Source organism: Equus quagga, chromosome 10, assembly GCF_021613505.1.
Source record: "Equus quagga isolate Etosha38 chromosome 10, UCLA_HA_Equagga_1.0, whole genome shotgun sequence".
NCBI lineage: Eukaryota > Metazoa > Chordata > Mammalia > Perissodactyla > Equidae > Equus > Equus quagga.
Window position 1 is genome coordinate 68,659,622 of NC_060276.1, and position 27,533 is coordinate 68,687,154.

The 27,533-nt window shown below is 40.5% G+C and overlaps 2 protein-coding genes across 7 annotated transcripts in view; both read right to left on the minus strand.

Annotated features, from left to right (window-relative positions):
* The window catches only part of TAF1 (TATA-box binding protein associated factor 1), a 71,465-nt gene extending 66,774 nt beyond the window's left edge, over nt 1-4,691 (minus strand). The window contains exons 1-3 of one of the 4 annotated variants that reach the window (XM_046673042.1): nt 4,512-4,691; nt 3,358-3,472; nt 3,099-3,215 (exon numbers count right to left, since the gene is read on the minus strand). In XM_046673042.1, coding sequence (XP_046528998.1) covers nt 3,099-3,215; nt 3,358-3,472; nt 4,512-4,691 — 412 coding nt within the window. Of the gene's footprint in view, nt 1-3,098; nt 3,216-3,357; nt 3,473-4,511 lie in introns of those variants that run through there. The other 3 variants (XM_046673040.1, XM_046673041.1, XM_046673043.1) reach the window with 3 other exon arrangements.
* A 4,062-nt stretch (nt 4,692-8,753) lies between these two features.
* Nucleotides 8,754-16,329, minus strand: LOC124246045 (rho-related GTP-binding protein RhoG-like). 3 transcript variants are annotated; one of them, XM_046673954.1, is made up of 3 exons: nt 16,247-16,329; nt 12,375-12,518; nt 8,754-12,199 (listed from the first exon to the last, which is right to left on the minus strand). In XM_046673954.1, exon 3 carries the CDS (start codon nt 12,182-12,184, stop codon nt 11,609-11,611), a length of 576 nt encoding a protein of 191 aa, XP_046529910.1. In that variant the 5' UTR covers nt 12,185-12,199; nt 12,375-12,518; nt 16,247-16,329; the 3' UTR covers nt 8,754-11,608. The 3 variants fall into 3 exon arrangements, with proteins under 3 accessions (XP_046529910.1, XP_046529911.1, XP_046529909.1); XM_046673955.1 differs by having other exon boundaries at nt 12,375-12,475; nt 16,247-16,325; XM_046673953.1 differs by lacking the exon at nt 16,247-16,329 and adding an exon at nt 14,990-15,880.
* Nucleotides 16,330-27,533: the final 11,204 nt, after the last annotated feature.

Sequence of the window (27,533 nt, forward strand, 5' to 3'; positions counted from 1 at the left end):
TGCTGTGGCAGCAACCCACATACAAAACAGAGGAAGACTGGCACAGATGTTAGCTCAGGGTGAATCTTCCTCAGCAAAAAAAAAAAGAAGAAGAATCTTTCCACTTAGATATTCAACAACTGCATCTCATACTACACTGAAATATCCTTCACCACTTTTAAATTCCCTTGTTACTATCAATAGCACCTCCATCCTCATTTTCCCAGCTTATGACTTTAGTCTTCTGTCTTCTTCATCAATCTGTCATCCCCCAAGACATTTTTTTCTTTGAGAAAGATTAGCCCTGAGCTAACATCTGCCACCAATCCTCTTCTTTTTTTTGCTGAGGAAGACTCGCCCTGAGCTAACCTCCGTGCCCATCTTCCTCTATTTTATGTGGGATGCCTACCACAGCCTGGCTTAGACAAGTGGTGCCATGTCCGCACCTGGGATCCGAACTGGCGAACCCCAGGCTCCCGAAGTGGAACGTGCAAACTTAACCACTGTGCCACCAGGCTGGCCCCCCAACACATCTTTTCCAGTCAATCATTAATAGCAGTCATTATGACAACTTCCAATTACTGAGCTCCCACTATGTGCCAGGTATTTGTAGCTAGTTTACCTATAATCCTCTCAATAACGCTGCAAAGTGGGAATTCTTTTGAGATACACAAGTTAAGTGACTTACTCAGGGTCATACAGTTTTAAGCGACAAAGTCAGAATTCAAGCCTGGTTTAACAACAAAGCCCATACTCTTTCCAACACATTTCCTTAGTCACCAAGTCCTACTGATGCTTTATCAGCAACTCCCAAGTTTGACCCTGCCTATCATGTTCCTCAATTGTCACCCTACTCCAGAGCTTGATAACTTTATATCTAGCCTGCAAGAACAGTCTCCAAGTTAGTCTGCCCCTTTACTCTTTTTGTAATCAAACTCCAAAGCAACAAGTATCACTTTTCATTTTCATTTAGGAAGGAAAGGTGATTAACATTTAGTCGCACCTATCGTGACGCTGTAATTACAGGTGCTTTCACACCACATGTTAATGAACTTAAATTCTCACAAAAGCCCTATTAATGAGGTAGGTATTATCAACTTTATTGCAGACAAGAAAACAGAGAGATTACTACAAATGAGAAATCCAAGTCTCAGAGACTGAGCAACTTTCCCAGGGTCAAACTAAATATGGAGATGGGATTTGAACCTATGACATTCTGACTCCAAAGTCCATTTTATTTTCATCAGACCACCCTGCCTCTTACTCAACAATCCATGTTGCTTTACAATCTTTAATGGCATCAAATCTCAAGAAATGCATACATAACGGCGCTGTCAAATTGTTCTAGCCTTGGTTCTTGCTATTTGTCAGTATGTTTCCTACACCTTTCAAGAAAACCTGCTGGCCAATTCCCCCAACACCACTCGTTTATTTCTATCTCCAAACCTTTATACAAGCCATGTTTCCAAATCAAAATGCCCTGCTGCTTCCTTTCCATCAAACTTTATCTTTCAAAATTTTGATCAAATTTCACCTCCATGAAGCCTTTTCTAAATTGACCTCCACCCACTTCCAATTATTCCAAAGAAGCACCCTTATAAATCAAGTCATGTGAAGGGGCCAATGCCAGGGAAGCAGCAGCCAAGGGCATGGATGAAGGCACCCTCAGAAGACAAGAAAACATGGAAATGAGCATGCCAGAGTACTGAGATTCTATCAAATGCGGCGTCCTCCCTTTCCAGGAGGTCAGCTCATAAAATCCAACTAGGAAACCCCCGCCCATCCTCTTCTTTACCATCCCTAGCCAAGACAACAAACCCAAATCTGAAAAATACAGCATCCCCTAAAACTCAGAGCTACCACCTCCCCCTTAGCCTAAGTCAAGGTGCTCAAAAATAACAGTTACGCTATTTGACTTACTTATTCTGGCAGCCCCTCAAAACTAAATATAACACTCTGTACAGAAACATGAGCTTGTAGCTAGTTTATGTCTTCTTCTTATGAATAATTATGCTTTGCATTCATTTAGCCCATCTTCCCCAAATGATGACAATATCCCTGAAGGTAAGGCCCATATCTTCTACTTTTCTGGGTCATTTCTTGTGTATGTGGTGCAGTTAATTCTCTTTATCTATAAGCACTCAAATTCATTAACTGTCCCCAAAGAAATTAAGTGCAACTATTTACCAAGGTTTTATCTACATTTCTCAGCAGCCTGAAATCTAATTCAAAGAGGTGGACAAAGAATAAACAATGAGCAACTTCATATAAAAGTCTCAAACAGTGAGACGGAGTGTAGGGCAGTGGAAAGAATGGACTACGACCAGTAGCTCTAGGTTCCAGACCACGGAACTGAGCTCCTCAAGATCAGAAAATGGATTTTATTATCTTTGTACCATATTGTCTATCACAGTTTATAGCACATAATGGGTGCTCAATCAATGTCTTATGAACTGAGTAGCTGAATTAGTCAAGGTCTGCCACTAGGTAAGTGTAGAACTTTTGATAAGTTCCACATTTTATTAAAGTTCTCTAAAGTTCAAGTTTCTTCATCTATGATGAGGTTACAAATAAATAATCACTAAGATCCCTTCCGGCTCTGACATTCTGATTCTGTAATGTAGCACCTTACACCAGGCAGAAAAACCCACGTTGTGAGCAAGCATTAAGTGCACTGTGTCAGCATACAGGTGGTGAGTGACTTACAGAAACTGAACCAATAAATACATGTGCTCCTTTACACCTGACAGTGTATACTTAATCCTTCTTGAACAACCAGTTCCTTGAGGGAAAAGACTGAGTTTAAACAGAATCTAAAACAGTGTCATGAACCCTGTGGCTACTCAAATACCAGAAGATACAGAGGAAAGCATTATCATCCTTACTTGGCGTTCACCAAGGATGTGGCACTACCACTATGAGGAATAAAAGTCTGAGTATGGTAACATGCCCCAGAACACAAGAGGATAGCAGCTACTTGGAACTGAGATGACAGAGGGAGAGAAGCAGAGCAAAGGCATAGAGAGCAGGAACAATGGCAGAAAGTGTGCACAGAAACAAACTGGACTACAAGCAAGCAAGTGCACTGGAATGCTCTATCAATGACACCAAAGAATCACCTGAATGGCAAAGGGGCTGCAAGCTCCCCAATGTCTGCTGGTATCTCCGGCTTTCATCTTCTGCCACCTCATTGATGTCTGAATAGTCCACAGCATCTTCTGTACTCCTGATCCATCCTATAAATAAAAAAGGGGAAGGAGGAGATCTTAACAAACAGCAAGTAACTCTCACTCCCTTAGATAATTGTCACTGAAAAGTACTTGTAGAGTAAGTGGCCAGCCTCCTCCCCCGCCTTACTCCCCATGACCCAGACTTCACCTTCATCATTTACCAGGCCACTGTCAATCCCAGTCAATTCTTCATTTGCCGTGAGTTCAGTGATCAGGCTGCCCAGCCCCAAAGCCCCCAAGCCTGCCAAGTGCTTCTTACATTCCTGAAAAAGGGACAGCACCAGAGTCGAAGGTAACAACTAAACCAAAGCTTCCCACACCACAAGGCTTATTTCCCTGGTCCATGACAAAGCTATAAATCCATATAAAAAATGACTCTGTAGTGTCCTAAAAGAGGCATCACATTCAAGAACTATAAAGCACTATGCTCCACTAAACTCCACAATGATCAGATCTTTATTAACATCACGTCCAATTTCATCACCATACTTTAAAGTAGTATGATTATTCAAAGAACCACCACCAAGACTAAATGAACGGACCAATGGTTCTCTGAATAAAGGCTAAGACAACTGAGGTCATTCACATTAGAGAAGACAAGGCTAGAACTTTTTTGCTCTCTCGTGTGTGTTTGTGTGTGCTGCAGGGGAGGAGGGATATTGGTCAATATTTTCCCCTTCAAAAAACAAGCCGAAACGAAAGTAGCGAGTATCAGTTGGGCACAGGAAATTTCATGAATTCCAGTGAACACTTGGAAAATCACCTAAGAAGTGCAGAGACCAGAAGGGGTCTGCCCCGCATGGTTTGAACATTCACTGTTCTAGGAATTAGGGCCTAAACCACATGATTTGTTGTGGGTTCTGTCCAGCTCTCTTGCTCTAGAGCCATGTCAGGTCAGCCAAGCAGGCAGTTTCAAGAATCTCCAAGAAGGTTCTCATAGCAACGGTTTGAAAGCAACTTCACTACGTTAAGCTGCTATTTTTTCTACTGCCTGGTCAGGAAGAACGTTACCTCCAAAGCCACCCATGTCAGCGCCCCTGACCTACGGGGGCTTGCCCACCGTTCTCCTATCTTCTCCCCAGCCTCGCCCACAACTGAGTCCCCTCACTCTACGTTACAGGACAATCTACTAGGACAGTCTCCGCTTCTCGCTTCCTCTTCTCTTACGTGAACTGTTCCCTCCCAGACGGATGGCCACATCGCCCTCTATTTTCACTTCCTAGGCACCCTCTACTCTCCTCGCTCCACCTACTCTCCTTAGCGGCACCACCCCCAGCCCTATCCCCACGCCCACCCCCTCACATCATCCAAGACGCTTTCCCCCTCCAGCTGCCCAGCTCCATTGATGTTGCCGAAAAGGAAACCGGTTAAAGAAAACGAGCCGCCTCCACCAGAATCTTCATCGCTGTCAGTATCTGACATGATGGCGGCTGCGGTGCCGGCAGCGGCTGTGGGCAGCAGCAAATCCCAGTCTGCTCCCATACACCGGAAATAAAAACATTCGTCGCCCAGAAGTGACTCACAGAGCTCCTTGACCCTATCAGCCCCTACCGGAAGCGGAATAAAGAAAAAAATAACCGGAAAGGCCGGCCGTCCTACGAGAAAGGAGACTTGGCGTCACTACTTTACTAATGGCTTTTGATTGGACCATACGCGTCCAGGGAGCTGGATATGCGGAAAGCGGTTGGTCAAAGAAATGTTTGGTCCCGCCCCCTTCCGCTTTTCTGCACGCGAGCATTCTCATTGCGCCACATAAGAGCGACGGCTTCCCCTCCAATCAGAAAGAGCTGCCTGGGTAACGTGGCCTACGTCCTGGTAGCCGCGGGTCTCCACGTCACAGTAACACGGAAGTGAGGGTTAGGACCGGCCCTTCTCATCTTGTGCTCGTCTGCTGCTTCACTGCTGGGTCCCGAAGAGAGACTGGCCGTAAACTGTGCTGTGCCGAAGATACCTTTGCAAGTTAGTTGTTTAGAATTGACGTTTCCCCATAGAAATGGACCCCCCCATTTTATTTCGGGAAATGTAAAAGATGTGTAAAATAAGCTGCCATTTCATCTGAGGTCACAATTGTTAACATTTTGCCAGGTTTTTTGTTTCTGAACCATTTGAAAGTGGGTTGCAGATAGCGTGATTCTTCACCTCTAAAAATAGACATTTTTCTCCACAACCACAATACCATTATCACATTTTTAAAAATTAACATTAACTCAATATCCTTTAACATACAGCCCATATTTAAATTTCCCCACTGTCCTAATTGGAGCATTTTGCATTTCAATCCAGGATCTACTCAAGCTTCATGTAATTTGGTTGCCTCCCTTTAATCTTTAATCCAGAATTCAGCAGCCTTTTTCTTTGTGTTGCATGACACGTTTTTGGAAGAATCCGGGCAAGTTGTCTTGAAAATAGTCTATATTCTGAATTCGTCTGATTGTTTCTTCAAATTGATTCAGGTTAGATATTTTACTGGCCATCAGAAGGCACAATGTCAGATTGTCCCAATATTGGAGATGCTAAACGTGATCACTTCGGAAAAAAAAAATGGTGACCACCAGATCTCTCCATCACAAAGGCACATTTTCCCTTTTGTAATTAGTAAATAGTTTATGGGGTGATACTTTGAGATTGCGTGAATGTTCTGTTCCCCATTGCCCTTGCACCTAATGGTTTTAGCATCCATTGATGATCCTTGCCTGAATCAATTATATTGGGAGAGTGCAAAAGGGTAATTTTTCTAATTCTTAAATTCCTTCTACATTTATTAACTGGACTTACTCACTAAAGAAGAACTTTCCCTTTTCTTACCTTTTTTGCATTTTTTATTTTAATGTCTTATAATCTAGCACCATCGTTATCCTTTTTGATGCTCAAACTCCTATATTTGTCCAGTGAGAACCACTTCACTCTGGCTCCTGTGTCCTTTCAACATGATCCCATTTTTTGAGCACCTCCTTGCTTTTTTGGCACAAGATGTTCCAGGCTTACTCTGTACATTCCCTGTCCCGGACCTGATATAAGCCATTTCTCCAAGGAGGCCTGGTTCCTTTTACTGGGGAATGGTGTTTAGAAACCGGGGCATCTTTGTTTATAGGCCCTTTCAGTGAAGAGAGCTAAAATAAATAGAGTTTCTACTAATACCTCCAATTTAAGTCCAACACAGGGTTCTTCCTCACCTTTCCCAATTTCCTGTTTGTATTTTGCTTATCTTACAATAAGAACTCTGGTTGCCAACACCCATTTTCAGAATTACAAGACCAATACCACTACCAACAATAATGAATGAAATGTTCATTAATTATTATTATTATTATTAAATAATGAAATAATGTATGAAATGTTCAGAAGTTCTTCACAGTTTTCTGTCCTTAGAATATATCCTGCTAAAGATATACAGTGTACTGTGTTTAAAAATTACTTGAATCATTTTTCCCCCCCTGGAGTTTTCTATTTGTATTCAACTTTAGGATTGGCTTTTATTATCCTTTTTCAAAATATAATTTTATTTTTAAAATATGTAAACCTTTACATGGTTCAAAGTCAAACTATATAAAAAGCTATTCCCAAAGAAGTCTTGCTCCTATGCCTATGCCCTCTATACCATTCCCACCCATTGCCTATAAGTAACTATTTTCATTAATTTCTAGTTTATCCTTCCTCTGTTTATTATTTTTTTATTGAAGTATAATTGACATTATATTAGTTTGGGGTGTACAACATAATGATTCGATATTTGTACTTCCTATGTTTCTTTTTGCAAATAAGCAAATGAGTGTATATATTCTTTCCCCTTTTTCATTACATAAAAGGTAGCATATCATATATACATTAGTGCGCCACTTAACAATGGGGATACACTCTGAGAAACGCATCATTAGGTGATTTCATTGTTGTGCGAGCATCACAGAGTGTACTTGCACAAACCTAGATGGCATAGCCTACTACACACCTAACTACATAGTACTAATCTTATGGGACCACCGTCGGATATGTGGTCCATCGTCGACTGAAACGTCATTATGTGGCGCATGACTGTACTCTTTTCACCTTGCTTTTTTTCACTTAATAATACAGCCTGGAAATCACACTGTACCACTTCATAGCGCTCTTCCTCATTCTTTCTTTATGGCTGTTTAGTACTTGATTGCATGGATGTCCCATGGAATATTTTAACAGTAGCTAAACATTTCTAGGCCAGATGACAAAGGTCTGCCAAAACCTGCTTAGTAGCTGAAATGCTGCACTTTGGTAATGAGAAGTTAGTGGAATGCTCTTGCTATACTAATAGTTAAGACAAAAAAGCAAAATGGAATGTTTTTTTAATGTCCCTTATATTGCCTCTTGGATGTTTGTGCTTGAGGAAAAGCAGGTTCAATGAGAAGTAGATGGAGGCTTGCAGAATGTGGAAGGTGACTTCAGATTCTATAAATATTAAAGATGCCATTCTTGACTCAAAAATGTGGTTTTGCATAAATCTGTCATATGACCCAGCAATTCCACTCCTAGGTATATACCCAAGCAAAGTGAAAACTTGTCCACATAAAACCTCGTACACAAAGGTTCACAGCAGCATTATTAATAAGCCAAAAAGTAGAAACAATCCAGTTGTCCTTCAATTATGAGTAGATAAAATATGGCATATCCATACCATGGAATATTATTCAGCAACAAAAAGTGCCCATATGTGCTACAAAATGGATGAACCTTGAAAACATTATGCTAAGTGAAGGAAGCAAGTTCCAAATGATCACATATTGTTTGATTCCATTTGTATGAAATGTTCAGAACAGACAGAAAGTAGATTAGTGGTTGCCTAGGGCTGGGGGTGGGAACAGGGATTAACTGCATGAGGGATCTCTTTGGGGTGATGGAAATGTTTTAAAACTGGATTTTGGTGATGGTTGCATGACTTAGTAAATTTACTGAAAATCATTAAATTGTATACTTGAAGTGGGTGAATTTTAAGGTATGTAAATTATACCTCAATAAAGCTGTTTAAAAAAAAAAAACATGGTTTTGTGCTTCCTCAATAGTGCACTTAATAGTGCACCAGCACTATCTACAATTACCAGCCAGGATTAGTTCATTTTTATAACAAACAGAGGAAGGATATTTTCCTGAGATAACTGGAAGAAGCAAAGGACATTAAATGACATATTTCTTATCTTTACAACCCCAGCGCCTAGTGCAGTAATGCCTATAACACAATAGGAACTTGATCAAGGTTTACTGAGTATAATGTAATAAGTCAAAAAATCGCCTACAGGGAAGTGGTCTCTCATTAGTGAAAATCAGGAAATGAAGCTAAATCCTGGAGATGAATAGGTGGGAGGTGAGCAGGAACTAGAGAATCAATGTTAGCAGGGCAGACAGTTCTCTACCCTGATTGATGTAGGAAAATAAGTACAGTTACACATAGGTGCAATGTGCAATACGACAAATGCAGTTATTTCATCCTTTGCAAGTTGAAAAGCGTTTAGAAACTATTCAAAACAAAGGGTGGGGGAGTGAGGAATTGCTTTGATTTTTAGAAAGCAATAGACCCAGTAAAATCAGAAAAGTTTATTAACATTCATTACGAATAATTTAAAAGTGATATTAACATGTTAGTCTTCGTACAAATTCCTTTTAAGTATAAAAATCAAGATGTCAGTGTATGCCTAGGACCATCAAATCAGTCCAATACAAAACCACTCTCTCAGACTTGTAGATCATACCTCCATTTATTAGAGGACATGAATTTGCCAAAACCAAACCCAGAGTTACATTTTGGAATTTGCCAGGCAAGGGGGGAGCAGGAGGCACTATTAAATTAAAAGCCAATTAAAAAGATTTCAGTAGCTAAACAAAACATTCCCAGAGACACAGGTGACAGCTATGTTTCTAGCCCCTTTCAACCATGAAGCCTTGTGAGCACCCCAGGCAGCATCAATCAGAACATCCCGAGACCAGAATCCACATGCGCAGTGCGTGCTTTCATTTGGCTGCCTGTGGGAGACTCAGTGACTCCACACAAGGGCAGTGAGCATGCATGCCCACAGGCCAGCTGACTGCTACAGTCACCAGAGGAGCAGCCCCACTTTCCAAAGTGCTACTGGGCCTTACTTGAGGAGGGCCACCCTCACCCTCTTCCGGTTAACACACTACTCATACAGAATCCCTGCCACCTCCCTCAGGAGGCCATGGGTTACATGTCGGAAAATAGACACGAGACATTGAAATTGAGATAGATGGCATATGCTGGACCATACTATCCATCCTGGATCCTCCACAGCTTTAAACAATCAACAGTGTAGAAATAGATACCAACGAAGTACTGTGTGATGTGGAGGGTGCAGTGATGAAGGAAAAACAGAACACTTTACTCCACGGTGAGGGAAAAAGAAGTAAAGGAGGAAGAATAGAGAGTCTATATAACCTTTTATCTTCTATCAATACTTGATATCTGCTTGACTTCCAAGTTCCAGATTCTCCAAGAGTAGGGTTGCCAGATATAGCAAATAAAATTACAGGACACCTCAAAACAGCAAATAATTTACTAGTATAAGTATGTCTCAAATATTGCATGGGACATACTTATACTAAAAAACTATTTGTAAAAACTTATTGTATTTTATCTGGCAACCCTATCCAGGAGGTTCAGTTAGCCTGAAGCTATTCTCATCACATCTTGTCAAAGAGCAACAGCAAGACTGTCACAGAGCAAAGCACAGACACTTCACCCACCACAGGCGGAAGTATGTGATCCTGTTAGTTCCATTTCCCAAACACTTGAAAATCCAATGCTGTTTTGGCAAGGTGAGAGGATATGTGCATGGTGGAGTTGTCAACCACTGTCTGCCAGGTGGAGAAGTAAGTTTTCCTTCCATATTAAATGAAGAAGGTAAAAAACACAACTAGGGAGAAGCGGGAGAAGCTGGCACACTGGAATATGGAATCTGACTCCTAGTGTCCCAGAGCAGGCTGAGCAGCTACAGCAAACTCCCCACAAGGGCAAGAGCCCCAGCGCCTGGAGATTCAACATACTCCAGCTCTCTTGGAGCAACTAAAAGACTCAAGGGGTACCTAGGGCTGAACACACACACAGGGAGATGTACAGAGGAGGGAGGAACAGGAGGAGAGCAAGGTAGCCTTCATAGTGACTCAGAGGAATGACAGCAAAAGAGAAGTCTCAGAGGCAATCACAGAACTCCCTGACAATGACTGGCAGGACATTTTGTTTGTTTGATTGGTTTTATCTAGAGGGTTAACCTTCAGTGGTCTTTCCCTAAAGTGAAAGGTGACAGGGAGAAAAAAGGGCCACACAGAAGCCTCAGAGACATAGCTTTTTGGAGGGATTGTTAATTCCACATCACCAGGCCCATAATGCTGTCAGAATCTGATAGCAGATCTGACCATCAGATCCCATACCCAATGCACTATCATGACTAAGTCCCACACCCACCTCCTGAGGATGGAAGAGGAACAAATAAGAAGGCCATGGCTGCTAAACATTCCTCTCAAAGGCATGAAGAGGGAAACATCAGAAAGCACATGATCATGTTATGCTTTTTTTTTTCACAGCCTCCTCCACAGGAATTCCTAGTTCTCTGAAATTCCAGCATCTCTGAAACTGTTTCCAGAGATGTTAATAGGTGTGGCATGGGACCAAAAAAATTTCAGTGAAATAAGCTTGGGAAATGTTGAATACTTATTAAAAGTTATAAATTCCTGCACTAGAGGAACCTGTTGAACTTTATTTAAGTCACTGGTTCCTGACTTATTTGACCACAGAACCCTTTTAAGGAACATCTATTACCATCTCAAAGAACTTTGGAAAATACTGCTTAACCATTTTTGCAAAAATGTCTCATCTCAAGAATGGGAAGAACGTGTCAACATTGGGAACACCCAGGAATCACACATAATATAGTTTTCAAAAATTAATATATCAGAAAATTTAAGACAATGATCTGAAAACTGGAGAAACTTGTCCTTCTGTGAGGCACTTGCTCAATGGCAGATACAGCCAGGAAAGCTGAAATTAAAGTTAAAAGCAGACAAGCAAAAGCGTACAAAGAGCAGTACGAGGCTGCTCTGTTTAGTCGTGGCCTGGCCAGGACAGAAAAGAATAGCACTTGGTGGTATCTCCTCTTACCCCTTTCACAAGGGAGATGCCTGCACACGCACATGCACACCCACACCCACACCCTCACACTCAAACTTCCTCCAAAAGGTTCTGACCAAACTTCAAAGTAGCCTTGTACAAACTAGCTTGCTTTTGTTCCTCCAAAAGCCGAATAACCTGGAGTCTAAGGTTTCCAGGAGAAGAGACAAATGGCTCATACTGGCATTGTTAAATGCTGTCAGAAGAATCCGCCCTTATTCTCCTTAGGTGCAGTCCCCAAGTAGCACCCCAAAAGCTATAACAGGACACACTTCTTGGTGTTTTTCTTTGTGGCAGGGTAAAGCACAGCCCGGACAGCTTCCAAAAATACCTCATGTACTCCATCCTGCATCAGGGCTGAACATTCCAGATACTTCACAGCCCCCACCTGCTTAGCCAGGGAAGTGCCTTGCTGAGGCGTTGTGGGCACTAGGCTCTGTTCCTTTAGCTTCTTCACTGTCTCAAGGTCACTCCGTAGGTCCCTCTTGGTGCCTACCAGCAGAACAGGAACATTGGGGCAATGATGGGAGACCTCTGGGTGCCACTTATGCCTCACATTGGCGTAAGAGGATGGGTTGCCAATGGAAAAACAAATGACAAAGATATTGGTCTGGGGGTAGGAGAGCGTTCGCAGTCGGTCATACTCCTCTTGGCCAGCTGTGTCCCACAGGTTCAGGCTGACGATTTGGCCATCCACAGATGTCTGGGTGCTATAGTTGTCAAAGACAGTGGGGATATACTCCTCAGGAAAGGCATTTGTTGTGTAACTGATGAGGAGGCAAGTCTTACCTACAGCCCCATCTCCTACAACCACACATTTGATCGTCTGCATTCTTCCCTTGGAGTCCTATGTACAAGAGAGAAAGAAAGAATGTTCACAGATGCTTGGTTAATTTAGGGAGCCTAAGCTTTATAAACATTTCCCTCTGAGGAGAAGAGAGGAGGTAAGACCCCCACTGCTCATCCCCTTAACACCATAGAAGAGTCAGCTGGGAAAGGTTGTATAGGACAAGAGTTCTTACCGTGGAGTCCACGGACTGCTAGAAGATAGGCTCCAGTAGGTCCTAGAAGCCACTTCCGAAGTTGTGTGCAATATTATGTGTATGTGCATAAGTGAATTTTTCTAGAAAGAAGATCCAAAGCTGCCATCAGATTTTCAAAAAGGGCTGTGAGCACAGAAAGATTAAAAAACATCAGTATACATAGTTATTTATGTTACATTGTTGTCATAAGGTCTGGATATACTGTATCAAAGGTGCTAAAATAGAGTAGGTCATCAATAAATGGTAACTAATATTAAAAAAATTGGTATAGAAAGAACATTCCCAAGGTTGAAACAAAAGAAACATGGCTCTCACTTCAGGTCTGTGGCTATAGACTCAGCAAAGGGACCTCTGTTCCTGAAAAACAGCAACATCATAACATTGGAGAGAAAGGCAGGCCAGTGAGACTCAGCCATAAAGAGAAGTAGTTGAGAGTCCAGGCTCTGAAATCAGACTGCCTGGAGTCGAAAATCAGTCCTCTCTTTGCCTAAGCTTTGTGAACTCGGGCAAGTTTCTAACCTGCGGCTTAAATGAAAGAACGCATGTGTAGTACTTATTAGTGCCTGCCACATGGGAAGCACTCACTAAGTGTTAGAAGCTACTGTGCCTTCATAATAATAATTCTTCTTCTACTATTCTACTGCTGGGGAAGGCAAAAGTTCTGTGATGTGATTACAATGCTAGCCAAACCAGGGGCCCCATCGCCTCTCACCTAATCTGAGTAAAACTACAGTCATAACACCACCATAGTCTTGTCCATTTCTTCATGAATCAAGTATTTGAGAGTAAATGGTATGGCATGGATGATCTCCCAGAAACATGTTTACTACGAGCTCCCAGGTTTATACCCCATATTACCACCCTGTCAATGCCCTGCCCCATCAGTGCCCCACAGCACTCCATTTTCTTTAGCTTCGTAACTACTGCCCTCAATTCAGACCCAATCCTGATAGCGTTAACTTCTTCAAGTGCCAGAACATGGAGGAAAGGGGATAAACTGTCGTGTGTATTTGATTATAAAAAAAAAAAACAATTGAGAATAAATTAGTTTCCCACTTTGGGAATTTAGGGGAATAGATACATCCCCCATCCTGGTGTCCTCTTAGCTAAGGTTTACATTAGGTCCATGTCACAGACAAAACCAAAACAAAACACCTCATTCAGGGTCAGGGTAAGGAAAAGTTGGCCTTCCAAGTATGCTTCACGCAGGCCCACTAGGGGTAGCTCTCTCCCCACAAAGCCAATTCTGACCAGCAAAGCATTCCACCTAGAAGCCTTTGTTAGCACAGGTCCCAGAGCTAAAAGTCAAGACCAGAATTCAGCTCTAGTAGGCAACCGTCCCAGGGTATTCACTAACCATTAGCTCTGTATTTTTTCCATTAGGAATAGGCATAAGGATCAAACACACAAGGCCAATGGAAATGGAGCAGACTCACCATGACATTCCTTGAGAACAGCCTTTCACTTTCCCAGTCGGGATTAATTTCTTTCTCCTCTGAATACCTATGGCAATTACTACCTGTACGACTCATGTTCCCAGCCTTCTCTAGGTATCACCCAGTGTCCAACATCTCTGCTCAAAGTGACTGCTTTCAGGACAATAGTGCATCTGAGGGGGATGCTGAACCAGAGCAAAACTCTTAGGCGCAAAGACCACTTTGCACCCCAAGCTCAGCTCCTCATCTCTGTAACTGGGAAAAGGCATCTACACTAATTTCTACTTGTTTGTATCTACCAATCCTCCTTGTATATATGGCCTGCAGATGGGAACTGAAGTCACACTGATGGCTGAGGGCCTAGATGGTGAAGTGCAGCTAGAATATCCCAGGTCCAAGACAAAACCCAAAACATCCTCACAGTAGCAAACTCTCCATGAGAGGGAGGGTTCAACAAAAGTTCCAGGTGTTTTGGGGGGGCTGCTTTGTACAACTGACTCATTTATTCAGCCCATGTGTTCATTATACTATTTTTAATACTTGTGTGTATGTTTGAAATTCTCCATAGTTTATAGGTTTAAAAATAATACTAAAAAAAAATCCAAAAGAATTGAAAACAGGATCTCAAAGAGATTATTTGCACACCCATGTTCATTGCATCATTATTCACAACAGCCAAGAGGTGGAAGCAAATCTAAATGTTTATTGATGGATGGATGGATAAAGAAAATATTACATATATATATTTCAGCCTTAAAAAGAAGGGAATCTTTGCATATGCTACAATATGGATGAAGCTTGAGGACATTATGCTAAGTGAAATAAGCCAGTCACAAAAAGCCAAATACTACATGATTCCACTTATATGAGGTATCTAGAATAGTCAAACTCATAGAAACAGAAAGAAGAATGGTGGTTGCCAGGGGCTGGGGGAGGGGTAATGGGGAGTTGTTTAATGGTTATAGAGTTTCAGTTTTGCAAGATGAAAAACTTCTAAAGGTCTGTTGCACAACAATGTACATATAGTTAACACTACTGTACTGTACACTTAAAACGGTTAAAATATACTAAAAATAAAAACCATACTTTTCCAAAAGGTTGGGAGCTCTGAGAGAAGGCTAGGAGTTACAGGAGAAAAGTAAATATTCTGTTCATCACCTAGATGAGAAAAGCTGGTTTATCTCGGCTCCAGGATCCAGCAGGATGCTGTCCCATTACGGATCACCCACAGCTTTCCCCTCCTCAGCATCACCACTATCCATACTCTCCCAGGTACTGCTATGGGCAATGCACTGCTAGAAGGGACTCAAAAAGGGTAAAAACAAACCAAAAAAGAATGCTAGAAGATTACAGTCTTGTGGTAAAGGCAGGACTTATACTAAAGGCAACCAATAATACACAGTAACACATAGCTCAGAGGGGAAAAAAGTTGCTATGGGGAAGCAAAGGGCAACCAAAACCTGAGAGCCTGTTCTAGGCATTGTGCAAAGTACTTTCACACATCTTATTTAAGCCTCACAGTCGCACCGTGAAGCAGCCATCAGAGCAGCCCAGAGATCTTTAGGTGTGCCTCTAGGGTTGGAAATTGGGACAGGCCCGGAGCTGCACAGACCAGCACCCCAGAAGGCTCCCTTCCCAGTTAGTCAGTCATTCACTTTCAACCTCGGAATTAGTTTCATCTAAATCTTCCCACCTCCTCTGACAAATATACACTCTGCACAGCAGCTGATTTTCTCCTAGGTTGGACACACAATATAAAAGGCCTAATAACAGTCCAGAATGCAACTGCAAGTATTACCGTTTCTAGCACATTCTCCTCAAAGTCTCACTCTTCCCACAAGTCTGAGTCTAATCCACTTGAAAACATTCCGTAACTTTCTGAAACCAAAACAATTCGGCAGAAGACTCCCATTTTTATATACTACTTTCTACAAGTTAGTTATTTACTACATCTGGGAAGCGGAAGCTTTTTCACACTGAAGACTGACTTCTTTGGCTCAAGGCCAGTCAAAGACGACTTCAGGGTGCTCTGGCGTGAAGGAGGCCAGGCGAGCGCTCCCCAACCCGGAGCCCGCGGCGATTATCCTGCGCCTGGAAACTCAACCAGAGAGTCCACCTAGGGACGCAGCGGCAGCCACCGCAAGGCCGCTCGGCGCCTCCCCCCCCCCCGCCCCCCCCCCCCCCCCCCGGGGTAGTCGGTTCTGCGGCTCCATAAGGACACGTGAGCCTGGGACAGAGAGGTGCCCCAGCTCGGCTTCACACAGAGGAAGAGCTGGCTCAGCCTCCCCGAAGCACAGACACCTCGGCCGACCGCCAATCCCTCCCACCCGAGGAGCGGCAAGCGGCCGGGGATGGGGACACTCGCTGAGAAAGAGCGGAGGCGGCGGCCGCCGGGAGGGTCCGAGTCAGGATTACCGGGCACGGTGGTCGTCGCCAGCGCCGTTCGACCGCAGCCGGCGGTGCTCCCGGCCGTCTCTCGCTGGGCTCGGCGGGCTCGGCGCCACATCCGGGCAGCGGCCGAGGCCCCCAGTCATTGGACGGGCCTCGGCTCGGTGCCGCGAGACCTCCTGGGAAGTGGAGTCCTTCTAGGGCCAGCGTCGCTGGCTGCGAATCCCAGGCTGCTCAACAACACCTTCGGGTAATCGAGGCTTACTTAGTTACTCGCTTCGGAAGTCCCGAAGCCTCCCCTTTCCCTTGGCAAAGTGAGGCCACCCCTTTCTCCCCAGACCCCTGTTTTCTCCTTAAGACCAATATTAACATAAAGAGAGAGTCAGGGAACCGAAAAGTGTAAGGAAAAATGGAGGCGATAAAAGAAAACGAGGCAGTGAGCGAATTAGGGTTGCTCTCTGTCACCGTGTATTAGTTTGCACTCTCTAGAGTTTTATATAAATGGAGTCATACAGTATGCACTCTTTTAACAGCTTTATTAGATACAAATTCACATACAATTCACTCATTTAAATTGTACAATTTAATGGGTTCTGGTATGTTACATTATTCATTTTTAAAATTGTGGTAAGTATATATAACAAAATTTGCCGTTTTAACCATTTTTAAGTGTACAATTCATTGGCATTAAGTACATTCACACTCTTGTGCAACCATCACCATTGTCTATTTCCAAAACTTTTTCATCACCCCAAACGGAAACTCTGTACCCATTAAGCAATAACTCCTCATTCCCCTCTTTCCACAGTTCCTGGAAACTAACGTCTAATCTACATTCTGTCTCCATGAATTTGCCCTTTCTAACTACCATTCATCTACTGATGGACATTTGGGTTGTTGACAGCTTTTGACTATTGTGAATAATGCTGCAGTGAACATTGACCTACAAGAATCTGGGTTTGCTGATTTTCTCTATTGTTTTTGTTTTCTATTTAACTGATTTCCACTTTGATCTTCACTATTTTTGTTCTTATACTTTGAATTTTATTTGCTCTTCTTTTTACTGAAGTGAAAGCTGAAGTCATTGTTTTGAGACCTTTCTTTTGTTCAAATATAAGTGTTTTTAAAAATTACCTCCTAACTACTGCTTTAGCAGAATGCCATAAGTTATCCGGCGTGGTTTCATTTTCATTCAGTTCAAAATATTTTCTAATTTCCCTTTTGGTTTCTTCTTTGACCCATAGATTATCTACAAGCGGATTACTTAGTTTGAGGATTTCTCAGGGATGTTTGTTATTGATATGTAATTTAATTCCTGCGTTTGCAAAGAATATATTTTGTATGACTTGAATCCTTTTGAATTCATTGAGACTTGTTTTGTGGCCTAGAATATGGTCATCCTGGTAAATACTGCAAGTGCACTTGAAAAGAATGTGTATTTTGCTGTTAGTGAGTGGCGTGTTTTATAAATGTCAGCCAGGTCACTTTGGCTGATAGTGTTGTTCACTTCTACTATATCCTTGCTGATTCTATGCCTACTTGTTCTATCAATTATTGAGAGAAGGGTATTGAAATCTCTGAGTAGAATTGTGGATTGGCCTATTTCTCCTTGTAGTTTATCAGGGTTTTTTTGTTTTGGGTTTTTTTTGAGGAAGATTAGCCCTGAGCTAACATGTGCTGCCAATCCTCCTCTTTTTGCTGAGGAAGACTGGCCCTGAGCTAACATCCGTGCCCATCTTCCTCTACTTTATATGTGGGACGCCTACTACAGCATGGCGTGCCAAGCGGTGCCATATCGGCACCCGGGATCCGAACCGGCCAACCCCGGGCCGCGGAGAAGCGGAACGTGCGCACTTAACCGCTGCGCCACCGGGTGGGCCCCAGTTCATCAGTTTTTAATACACGTATTTTGAAGCTCCTACGTTAGGTGCACAAACGTTTAGAGTTATTATATCCTCTTCATTAATTGACCTCTTTACCATTATTAAATTACCTTCTTTATTCTTGGTATCTTTGCTCTGAAATCTACTTTGTCCATTATTAATACAGCCCCTCCAGCTTTCATTATCATAGTACATCTTTTTAATATACTTTTACCTCTAACCTATTTGTGTCTTTGTATTTAAAGAGCATTTCTTGTAGGCAACATATGGTTGGGTCTTGCTTTTTTACCCAATCTAATCATCTCTACCTTGTAATTGGGGGTGTTTAGACCATCTACATTTAGTGTGATTGTTGTTGATATGGTTAGGTTTGAGTCTGTCATCTTGTTATTTGTTTTCTATTTGTCCCATCTCTTCTTTGTTCTTTTTCCTCTTTTTCTCCCTTCTTTTAGATTAATCAATATTATTTTTATTCCCTTTCATCTCCTTTGTTTGCTTGTTAGCGATACCTCTTTGTTTTATGATTTTAGTGGTAACGTAAAGATTTATAGCATACATCCATAACTTATCACAGCCTACCTTCAGGTATTATTATACTGCTTCACAAAGAGTATAAGAAACTTATATTAATATACTTCCATTTCTCTCTTCCTGGACTTTATGCTATTGTTATACATTTTACTTTTACCCCAAAATACATAGTTATTATTTTTGTTTAAACAGTTAATGTTTTAGCAGACCTTATTTTTTAGACAGTTTTAGGTTCACAGCAAAATTGAGCAGAAAGTATGAAGAGTTCTCAAATACCTCCTGCCCACCCCCCACCCCCCCACACACACAACCTCCCCCACTATCTCAAAATCCCACACCACCAGAGTGGTACATTGGTTACAATTGATGAACCTAGGTTGACACACCATTATCATGCACAATTCATAGTTTACATTAGGGTTCACCCTTGATGTTGTACATTCTATGAGTCTTAACAAATGTGCTCACCATTATAATATCATACAGAATAGTTTCACTGCCCTAAGAATCCTCTATACTCTACCTATTCATCCTTCTCTCCCCTCTAACCCTTGGCAGCCACTGATTTTTTTTTTTTTTTTTTGAGGAAGATCAGCCCTGAGCTAACTACTGCCAATCCTCCTCTTTTTGCTGAGGAAGACTGGCCCTGAGCTAACATCCATGCTCTACTTTATACATGGGACGCCTACCACAGCATGGCTTTTGCCAAGCGGTGCCATGTCCGCACCCAGGATCCGAACTGGCAAACCCTGGGCTGCCGAAGCGGAACGTGCACACTTAACCGCTGCGCCACCGGCCGGCCCTCCACTGATCTTTTTACTGTCCCCATAGTTTTACCTTTTCCAGAATGTTATATAGTTTGAATCATACAATTTGTAACCTTTGCAGATTGGCTTCTTTCACTTACTAATATGCATTTGAGTTTCCTCCATGTCTTTTCATGGCTTGATAGCTTATTTCTTCTTCTTTTTAATAGAGTTTATTTTTTAGAGCAGTTTTAGGGCTGCTAAATTCACAGCAGAACTGAACTGAAAATACAGAGAATTCCCACATGTTCCCTGCACCTCACACACACAGCCTCCTCCATGATCAACATTCGGCACCAGAGTGGTATATTTGATACAATCGATGAACCTACATTGGCACGTTACAACTACCACGAAGTCCATAGTTTACATTCGAGTTCACTCTTGGTGGTGTATATTTTATGATTTTTGACAAATGTATAGTGACATGTCTCCACTATTATAATAGCATACAGAATAGTTTCACTGCCCTAAAAAGCCTCTGGTCTCTTATTCATTCCCCTCTACCACTCCATAAATTTTACCTTTTCCAGAATGTAAAGTAGTTGGAATCATACAATATGTAGCCTTTTCAGATTGGCTTCTTTCCCTTAGTAATATGCATTTAAGATTCCTCCATGTCTTTTCATGGCTTGATAGCTCATTTCTTTTTAATGCTGAATATTCCATTGTCTGGATGTACCACAGTTTATTTATCCATTCACCTACTAAAGGACATCTTTGTTGCTTCCAAGATTTGGCAATTATGAATAAAGTGCTATAAAAATCTAAGTGCTGGGTTTTGTGTACACATAAGCTTTCAACTTATTTGGGTAAATACCAAAGAGCAGGATTCCTGGACCATATTGGTCAATTATCTTTTTAAAAGAGCTTTATTGAAATGTAATTTACAAACCATAAATTCACTCATCTTCAGTGTACAATTAAATGATTTTTAGTATATTTACAATATTGCACTACTATGATCATAATCCAACTTTAGAACATTTCCATCATCCCCAAAGAGATTGCTCAGGTCCAGCTGCAGCCACTCTTGTTCCCGACCCCCCATGCAACCACTAATTTACTCATTGTCTCTACAAAGTTGTCTTTCCTGACCATTTCACAAAATGGGATCACGCAATATGTCATCTTTTTGTATCTGGCTTCTTTCACTTACCATAATGTTTTTGAGTTTCATCCATGATGTAGCATGTATCAGTACTTCATCCCATTTTGTTTCATTCTTTTAAAAAAATTATTTTATTGAGGTCATAATCGTTTATAACATTGTATAATTTCAGCTGTACATTATTATTTATCAGTTTCTGTGTAGACTGCATTGCGTTTCACCACCAGTAGTCTAATTTTCATCCGCCACCATACATATGTGCCCCTTTAGCCCTTTTGCCCACCACTCAGCCCCATTTCCCTCTAGTAGCCACTAATTGTTCTCTTTATCCATGTGTTCTGTTTATCTTCCACATCTGAGTTGAAATCATGTGGTGTTTCTCTTTCTCTGTCTGGCTTATTTTGCTTAACATAATACCCTCAAGGTCCATCCATGTTATTGCAAATGGGATGATTTTGTCTTTTTTTATGGCTGAGAAGTATTCCATTGTGTGTGTGTATATATATATATATATATACACACACACCACATCTTCTTTATCCAAGCATTGGTTGATGGACACTGCATTGCTTCCACGTCTTGGCTATTGTGAATAATGCAATGAACATGGGGGTGCATAAATCTCATTGAATTGTTGATTTCAAGCTCTTTGAATAAATACCCAGCAGTGGGATAGGTGGATAATATGTTATCTCTATTTTCAGTTTTTTGATAAATCTCCATACTGTTTTCCATAGTGGCTGCACCAGTTTGCATTCCCACCAGCAGTGTATGAGGGTTCCCTTTTCTCCACATCCTCTCCAGCATTTGTTATTTTATGTCTTGGTGATTATAGCCATTCTGACAGGTGTAAGCTGATATCTTAGTGTAGATTTGTTTGCATTTCCCTGATTATTAGTGATGTTGAACATCTTTTCATGTGCCTGTTGGCCATCTGTCTATCTTCTTTGGAAAAATGTCTGTTCATATCCTCTGCCTATTTTTTGATTGGGTTGTTTGTTTTTTGTTGTTGAGTTGTGTGAGTTCTTTATATATTTTGGAGATTAACTGCTTGTTGGATATATGATTTGCAAATATTTTCTCACAGTTGGTGGTTGTCTTTTCATTTTGCTCATGGTTTCCTTTGCCTTGCAGAAGCCCTTCACTCTGGTGTAGTCTGATTTGTTTGTTTTTCCTTTTGTTTCCCATGCCCAAATAGACATGGTATTCGAAAAGATGCTGCTAAGACCAATGTCAAAGACTGTATTGCCTATATTTTCTTCTAGGAGTTTTATGGTTTCAGGTTTTACCTTCAAGTGTTTAATCCATTTTGAGTTAAATTTTGTGTATGGTGCAAGATAATGGTCTACTTTCATTCTTTTGCATGTGGCTGTCCAATTTTCCCAAAACCATTTATTGAAGAGACTTTCCTTTCTCCATTGTATGTTCTTAGCTCCTTTGTCAAAGATTAGCTGTCCATAGATGTGTGGTTTTATTGCTGGGTTGTCAATTCTGTTCCATTGATCTGTGTGCCTGTTTTTGTACCAACACCATGCTATTTTGATTACTATAGCTTTGTAGTATATTTTGAAGTCAGGGATTGTTATGTCTCAAGCTTGGTTCTTTTTTCTCAGGATTGCTTTGGCTATTTGGGGTCTTTGTTTGATCCCTATAAATCTTAAGATTTCTTTGTTCTCTGTCCATGAAGAATCTCATTGGAATTCTGATTGGGATTGCATTGAGTCAGTAGATTGCTTTGGGTAATATAGATATTTTAGTTATGTTTATTCTTCCAATCCATGAGCAAGGAATATCTTTCCATTTCTTTGTCATCAACGATTTCTTTCAATAATGTCTTATAGTTTTCAGGGTATAGGTCTTTCACCTTCATGGTTAAATATATTCCTACATATTTTATTATTTTTGTTGCAATTGTAAATGGGATTGCATTCTTGAGTTCTCTTTCTGCTAGTTCATTGAGTATGATATTGGCTTTGAAGTTCTCATATATGGCCTTTATTATGTTGAGGTACTTTCCTTTTATACCCACTTTATTGAGAGTTTTTATGATAAATGGATGTTGGATCTTTTAAGATGCTTTTTAAGCATCTATTGAGATGATCATGTGGTTTTTATTTCTTATTTTGTTAATGTGGTGTATCACATTGATTGATTTGTGGCTGTTGAACCATCCCTGTGTCCCTGGTACAACTCCTACTTGATTATGGTGTATGATCTTTTTAATGTATTGCTGTATTCGGTTTGCCAATATTTTGCTGAGGATTTTTACATATATATTCATTAGTGATATTGACCTGTAATTTTCAATCTTTGTGTTTCCTTGTCTGGTTTTGGTATCAGGGTGATGTTGGCCTCATAGAATGAGTCAGGAAGCATTCCAACTTCTTCAAATTTTTGGAATACTTTGAGAAGGATATGGTATAAATCTTCTTTGGATGTTGGCAAGAATTCTCCAGAGAAGCCATCTGGTCCTGGACTTTTGTTTTTGGGGTAAGTTTCTGGTTACTGTTTTGATCTCACGTGATTGGTCTACTCAGATGCTCTATTTCTTCTTGATTCATGTTTTGGGAGGTTGTATGAGTCTAAGAATTTGTCCATTTCTGCCAGATTGTCCAATTTGTTGGCATATAGTTTTTCATAGTATCCTCTTATAATCCTTTGGATTTCTGTGGTATCCTTTGTTTTTTTTGTTTTTTTGTTTTTTTAAGATTTTATTTTTTTCCTTTTTCTCCCCAAAGCGCCCCAGTACATAGTTGTATATTCTTCGTTGTGGGTCATTCTAGTTGTGGCATGTGGGATGCTCCCTCAGCGTGACCCAACAAGCAGTGCCATGTCCACGCCCAGGATTCAAACCAACGAAACACTGGGCCGCCTGCAGCGGAGCGCATGAACCCAACCACTCGGCCACGGGGCCAGCCCTGGTATCCTTTGTTATTTCTCCTCCTTCATTTCTAATTTTATTTATTTGAGCCTTCTATCTTTTTTTCTTAGTGAGTCTGCCTAAGGGTTTGTCAATTTTGTTTATCTTCTCAAAGAACCAGCTCTTAGTTTCATTGCACCTTTCTACTTTTTTTTTTTTTTTGGTCTCTATTTCATTTATTTCTACTCTAATTTTTATTATTTCTCTCCTTCTACCTCCTTTGGGCTTCATTTGTTCTTCTTTTTTCTGGTTCTGTTAGATGTAGTTTAAGATTACTTGTTTGAGATTTTTCTTGTTTGTTACGGTGGGCCAATATTGCTATGAATTTCCTTCTTAGAACTGCTTTTGCTGCATTCCATAAGAGTTGGTATGGTGTATTTTCATTTTCATTTGTCTCCAGGTATTTTTTTGATTTCTCCTTTGATTTCTTCAATGATCTAATGGTTGTTCATTAGCATGTTGTTTAGTCTCCACACATTTGTGACTTTCCCAGCTTTTTTCTTGTAGTCGACTTCTAGTTTCCTAGAATACAGTTGGAAAAGATGGTTGATATGATTTCAATCTTCTTAAATTTATTGAAGCTTGCCTTGTTTCCCAACACATGGCCTACCTTTGAGAATGTTCCATGTCCATTTGAGAAGAATGTGTATTCTGCTGTTTTTGGATGGAGTGTTCTGTATATATCTATTAAGTCCATCTGGTCTACTTTTTCATTTAATTCCACTATTTCCTTGTTGACTTTCTTTCTGGATGATCTATCCACTGATGTAAGTGGGGTGTTGAGGTCTCCTACTATTGTTGTGTTGCTGTTCATTTCTCACTTTGGTCTGTTAATAGTTGCCTTATGTACTTTGGTGCTCCTGTGTGAGGTGCATATATATTCATAAGTGTTATGTCCTCTTGGTGGAATGACCCTTTGGTCATTATATACTGCCCCTCTTTATCTCTCATTGTCTTTTTTATCTTGAAGTCTGCTTTGTCTAAGTATGGCAACACCTGTTTTATTTTGTTTTCCATTTCCTTGGAGTATCATCTTCCATCCCTTCACTCTGAGCCTGTGTTTGTCTTTAGAACTGAGATGTGTTTCCTGGAGACAGCATATTGTTGGGTCTTGTTTTTTAATCAGTTCAGTCACTCTGTGTCTTTTGATTGGAGAATTAAATCCATTTATATTTAGAGTTATTATTGATTTATGAGAGCTTAATACTGCCATTTTATCTCTTCTTTTCCAGTTATTCTATATTTCCATTGTTCCTCTTCCCCTTTATGTCTGACTGCCATTTTGGTTTGGTGGTTTTCTCTTTATTTATGGTTTGTGTCTCTGCTCTGATTTTTTGTTTAGTGGGTACCATGAGGTATGTATAAAAGATGTCATAGACATTTCTCCAAAGAAGATATACGGATGGCCAATAGACACATGAAAAGATGCTCACCATCATTAATCATCAGGGAAATGCAAATCAAAACTACACTAAGATATCACCTTACACCTGTTAGAATGGCAAAAATAACCAAAACAAAAAGTGACAAATGTTGGAGAGGTTGTGGAGAAAAAGGAACCCTCATACACTGTTGGTGGGAATGCAAACTGGTGCAGCCGCTATAGAAAACAGTATGGAGACTTCTCAAAAAATTAAAAATAGAAATACCTTATGACCCAGCCATCCCACTGCTGGGTATCTATCCAAAGAACTTGAAATCAGCAATTCCAAAAGTCCTACGCACCCCTATGTTCATTGCAGCATTATTTAGAATAGCCAAGACGTGGAAGCAACCTAAATGCCCATCAACTGATGATTGGATAAAGAAGGTATGGTATATATATACTATGGAATACTACTCAGCCATAAAAAAAGACAACATTGTTCCATTCACGACAACATGGATGGACCTTGAAGGTATTATGTTAAGTGAAATAAGCCAGAAAGACGAACTCTGTATGACTCCACTCATAGGTGGAAGTTAAACATAGAGACAAAGAGATTTGATTGGTGGTTACCAGGGGAAAGGAGGGTTGGGCGGAGGACACAAAGGATGAAGTGGTGCACCTACAACATGACTGATGATAATGTACAACTCAAATTTCACAAGGTTGTAAACTATCATAATCTTAATAAAAAGTTAAAAAAAAAAAAGATGTCATAGATGAGATAGTCCATTTTCTGGTAGCCTCTTATCTCCTTAGCCTAAGCAGGTTCCATCCCTTTCCTATTCCTCTCCTAATTTATTGTTGTCACAAATTTTTCTGTTTTGTGTTGTGAGTTTGTGATTAATGAAGTGTTTATAGTTATTTTTGATGCTTTTCTTCCCTTTATCTTTTACCTTATAATTAAGTGTTTGCACATTTTTACGGCGCTAACATCACTCTGATCCCAAAGTCAGACAAGGACAACAGAAAGAAGGAAAACTACTGGCCCATATCGCTGAAGAACACAGATGCAAAAATTCTCAACAGAATATTGGCAGACTGAACAGCAATACATCAAAAGGATCATACACCATGATCAAGTGGGATTTATACCATGGACACAGGGATGGTTCAACATCTGCAAATCAATCAGTGTGATACAGCACATTAACAAAATGAGGAATAAAAACCACATGATCATCTCAGTAGATGCTAAGAAATCATTTGACAAGATATAACATCCATTTATGATAAAAACTCTCAATAAAATGGGTATAAAAGGAAAGTACCTCAACATGATAAAGGCCATATATGACAAACCCACAGCCAACATCATAGTCAATGGGGAAAAACTGAAAGCCATCCCTCTGAGAACAGGAACAAGACAAGTGTACCCACTCTCATCACTCTTATTTAACCTAGTACTAGAGGTTTTGGCCAGAGCAGTTAGGCAAAAAAAAAAGAAATAAAAGGTATCCACATTGGCAAGGAAGAAGTGAAACTGTTGCTGTTTGCAGATGACATGATTTTATATATAGATAACGCTACAGAATTCATCAGAAAACTATTAGAAATAATCAACAACCACAGCAAAGTTGCAGGGTACAAAATCAACTGAAAAAAATCAGTTGCATTTCTATGCTCTAATAAAATCTAACAGAAAGAGAACTTGAGAATACAATCCCATTTACAACAGCAACAAAAAGAATAAACTATGTAGGAATATATTTAACCAACGAGTTGAAAGACCTATACAATGAAAACTATAAGACATTATTGAAAGAAATTGATGATGACATAAAGAAATGGAAAGATATTCCATGCATATGGACTGGAAGAATAAACATGATTAAAATGTCCGTACTACCTAAAGCAATCTACAGATTCAATGCAATCCCAATCAGAGTACCAATGACATTCTTCACAGAAATAGGACAAAGAAATCCTAAAATTCATATGGGGCAAAAAAGACCCCAAATAGCTAAAGCAATCCTGAGAAAAAAGAACCAAGCTTGAGACATAACAATCCCTGACTTCAAAATATACTACAAAGCTATAGTAATCAAAATAGCATGGTAATGGTACAAAAACAGGCACACAGATCAATGGAACAGAATTGACAACCCAGCAATAAAACCACACATCTATGGACAGCTAATCTTTGACAAAGGAGCTAAGAACATACAATGGAGAAAGGAAAGTCTCTTCAATAAATGGTTTTGGGAAAATTGGACAGCCACATGCAAAAGGATGAAAGTAGACCATTATCTTGCACCACATACAAAAAATTAACTCAAAATGGATCAAAGACTTGAAGGTAAGACCTGAAACCATAAAACTTCTAGAAGAAAAGGTAGGCAGTTCAGTCTTTGACATCAGTCTTAGCAGCATCTTTTTGAATGCCATGTCTACTCAGGCAAGGGAAACAAAAGGAAAAATAAACACATCAGACTACACCAGAGTGAAGGGCTTCTGCAAGGCAAAGGAAACCATGAACAAAATGAAAAGACAACCACCAACTGTGAGAAAATATTTGCAAATCATATATCCAACAAGCAGTTAATCTCCAAAATATATAAAGAACTCACACAACTCAACAACAAAAAAACAACCTGATCAAAAAGTGGGCAGATGATATGAACAGACATTTTTCCA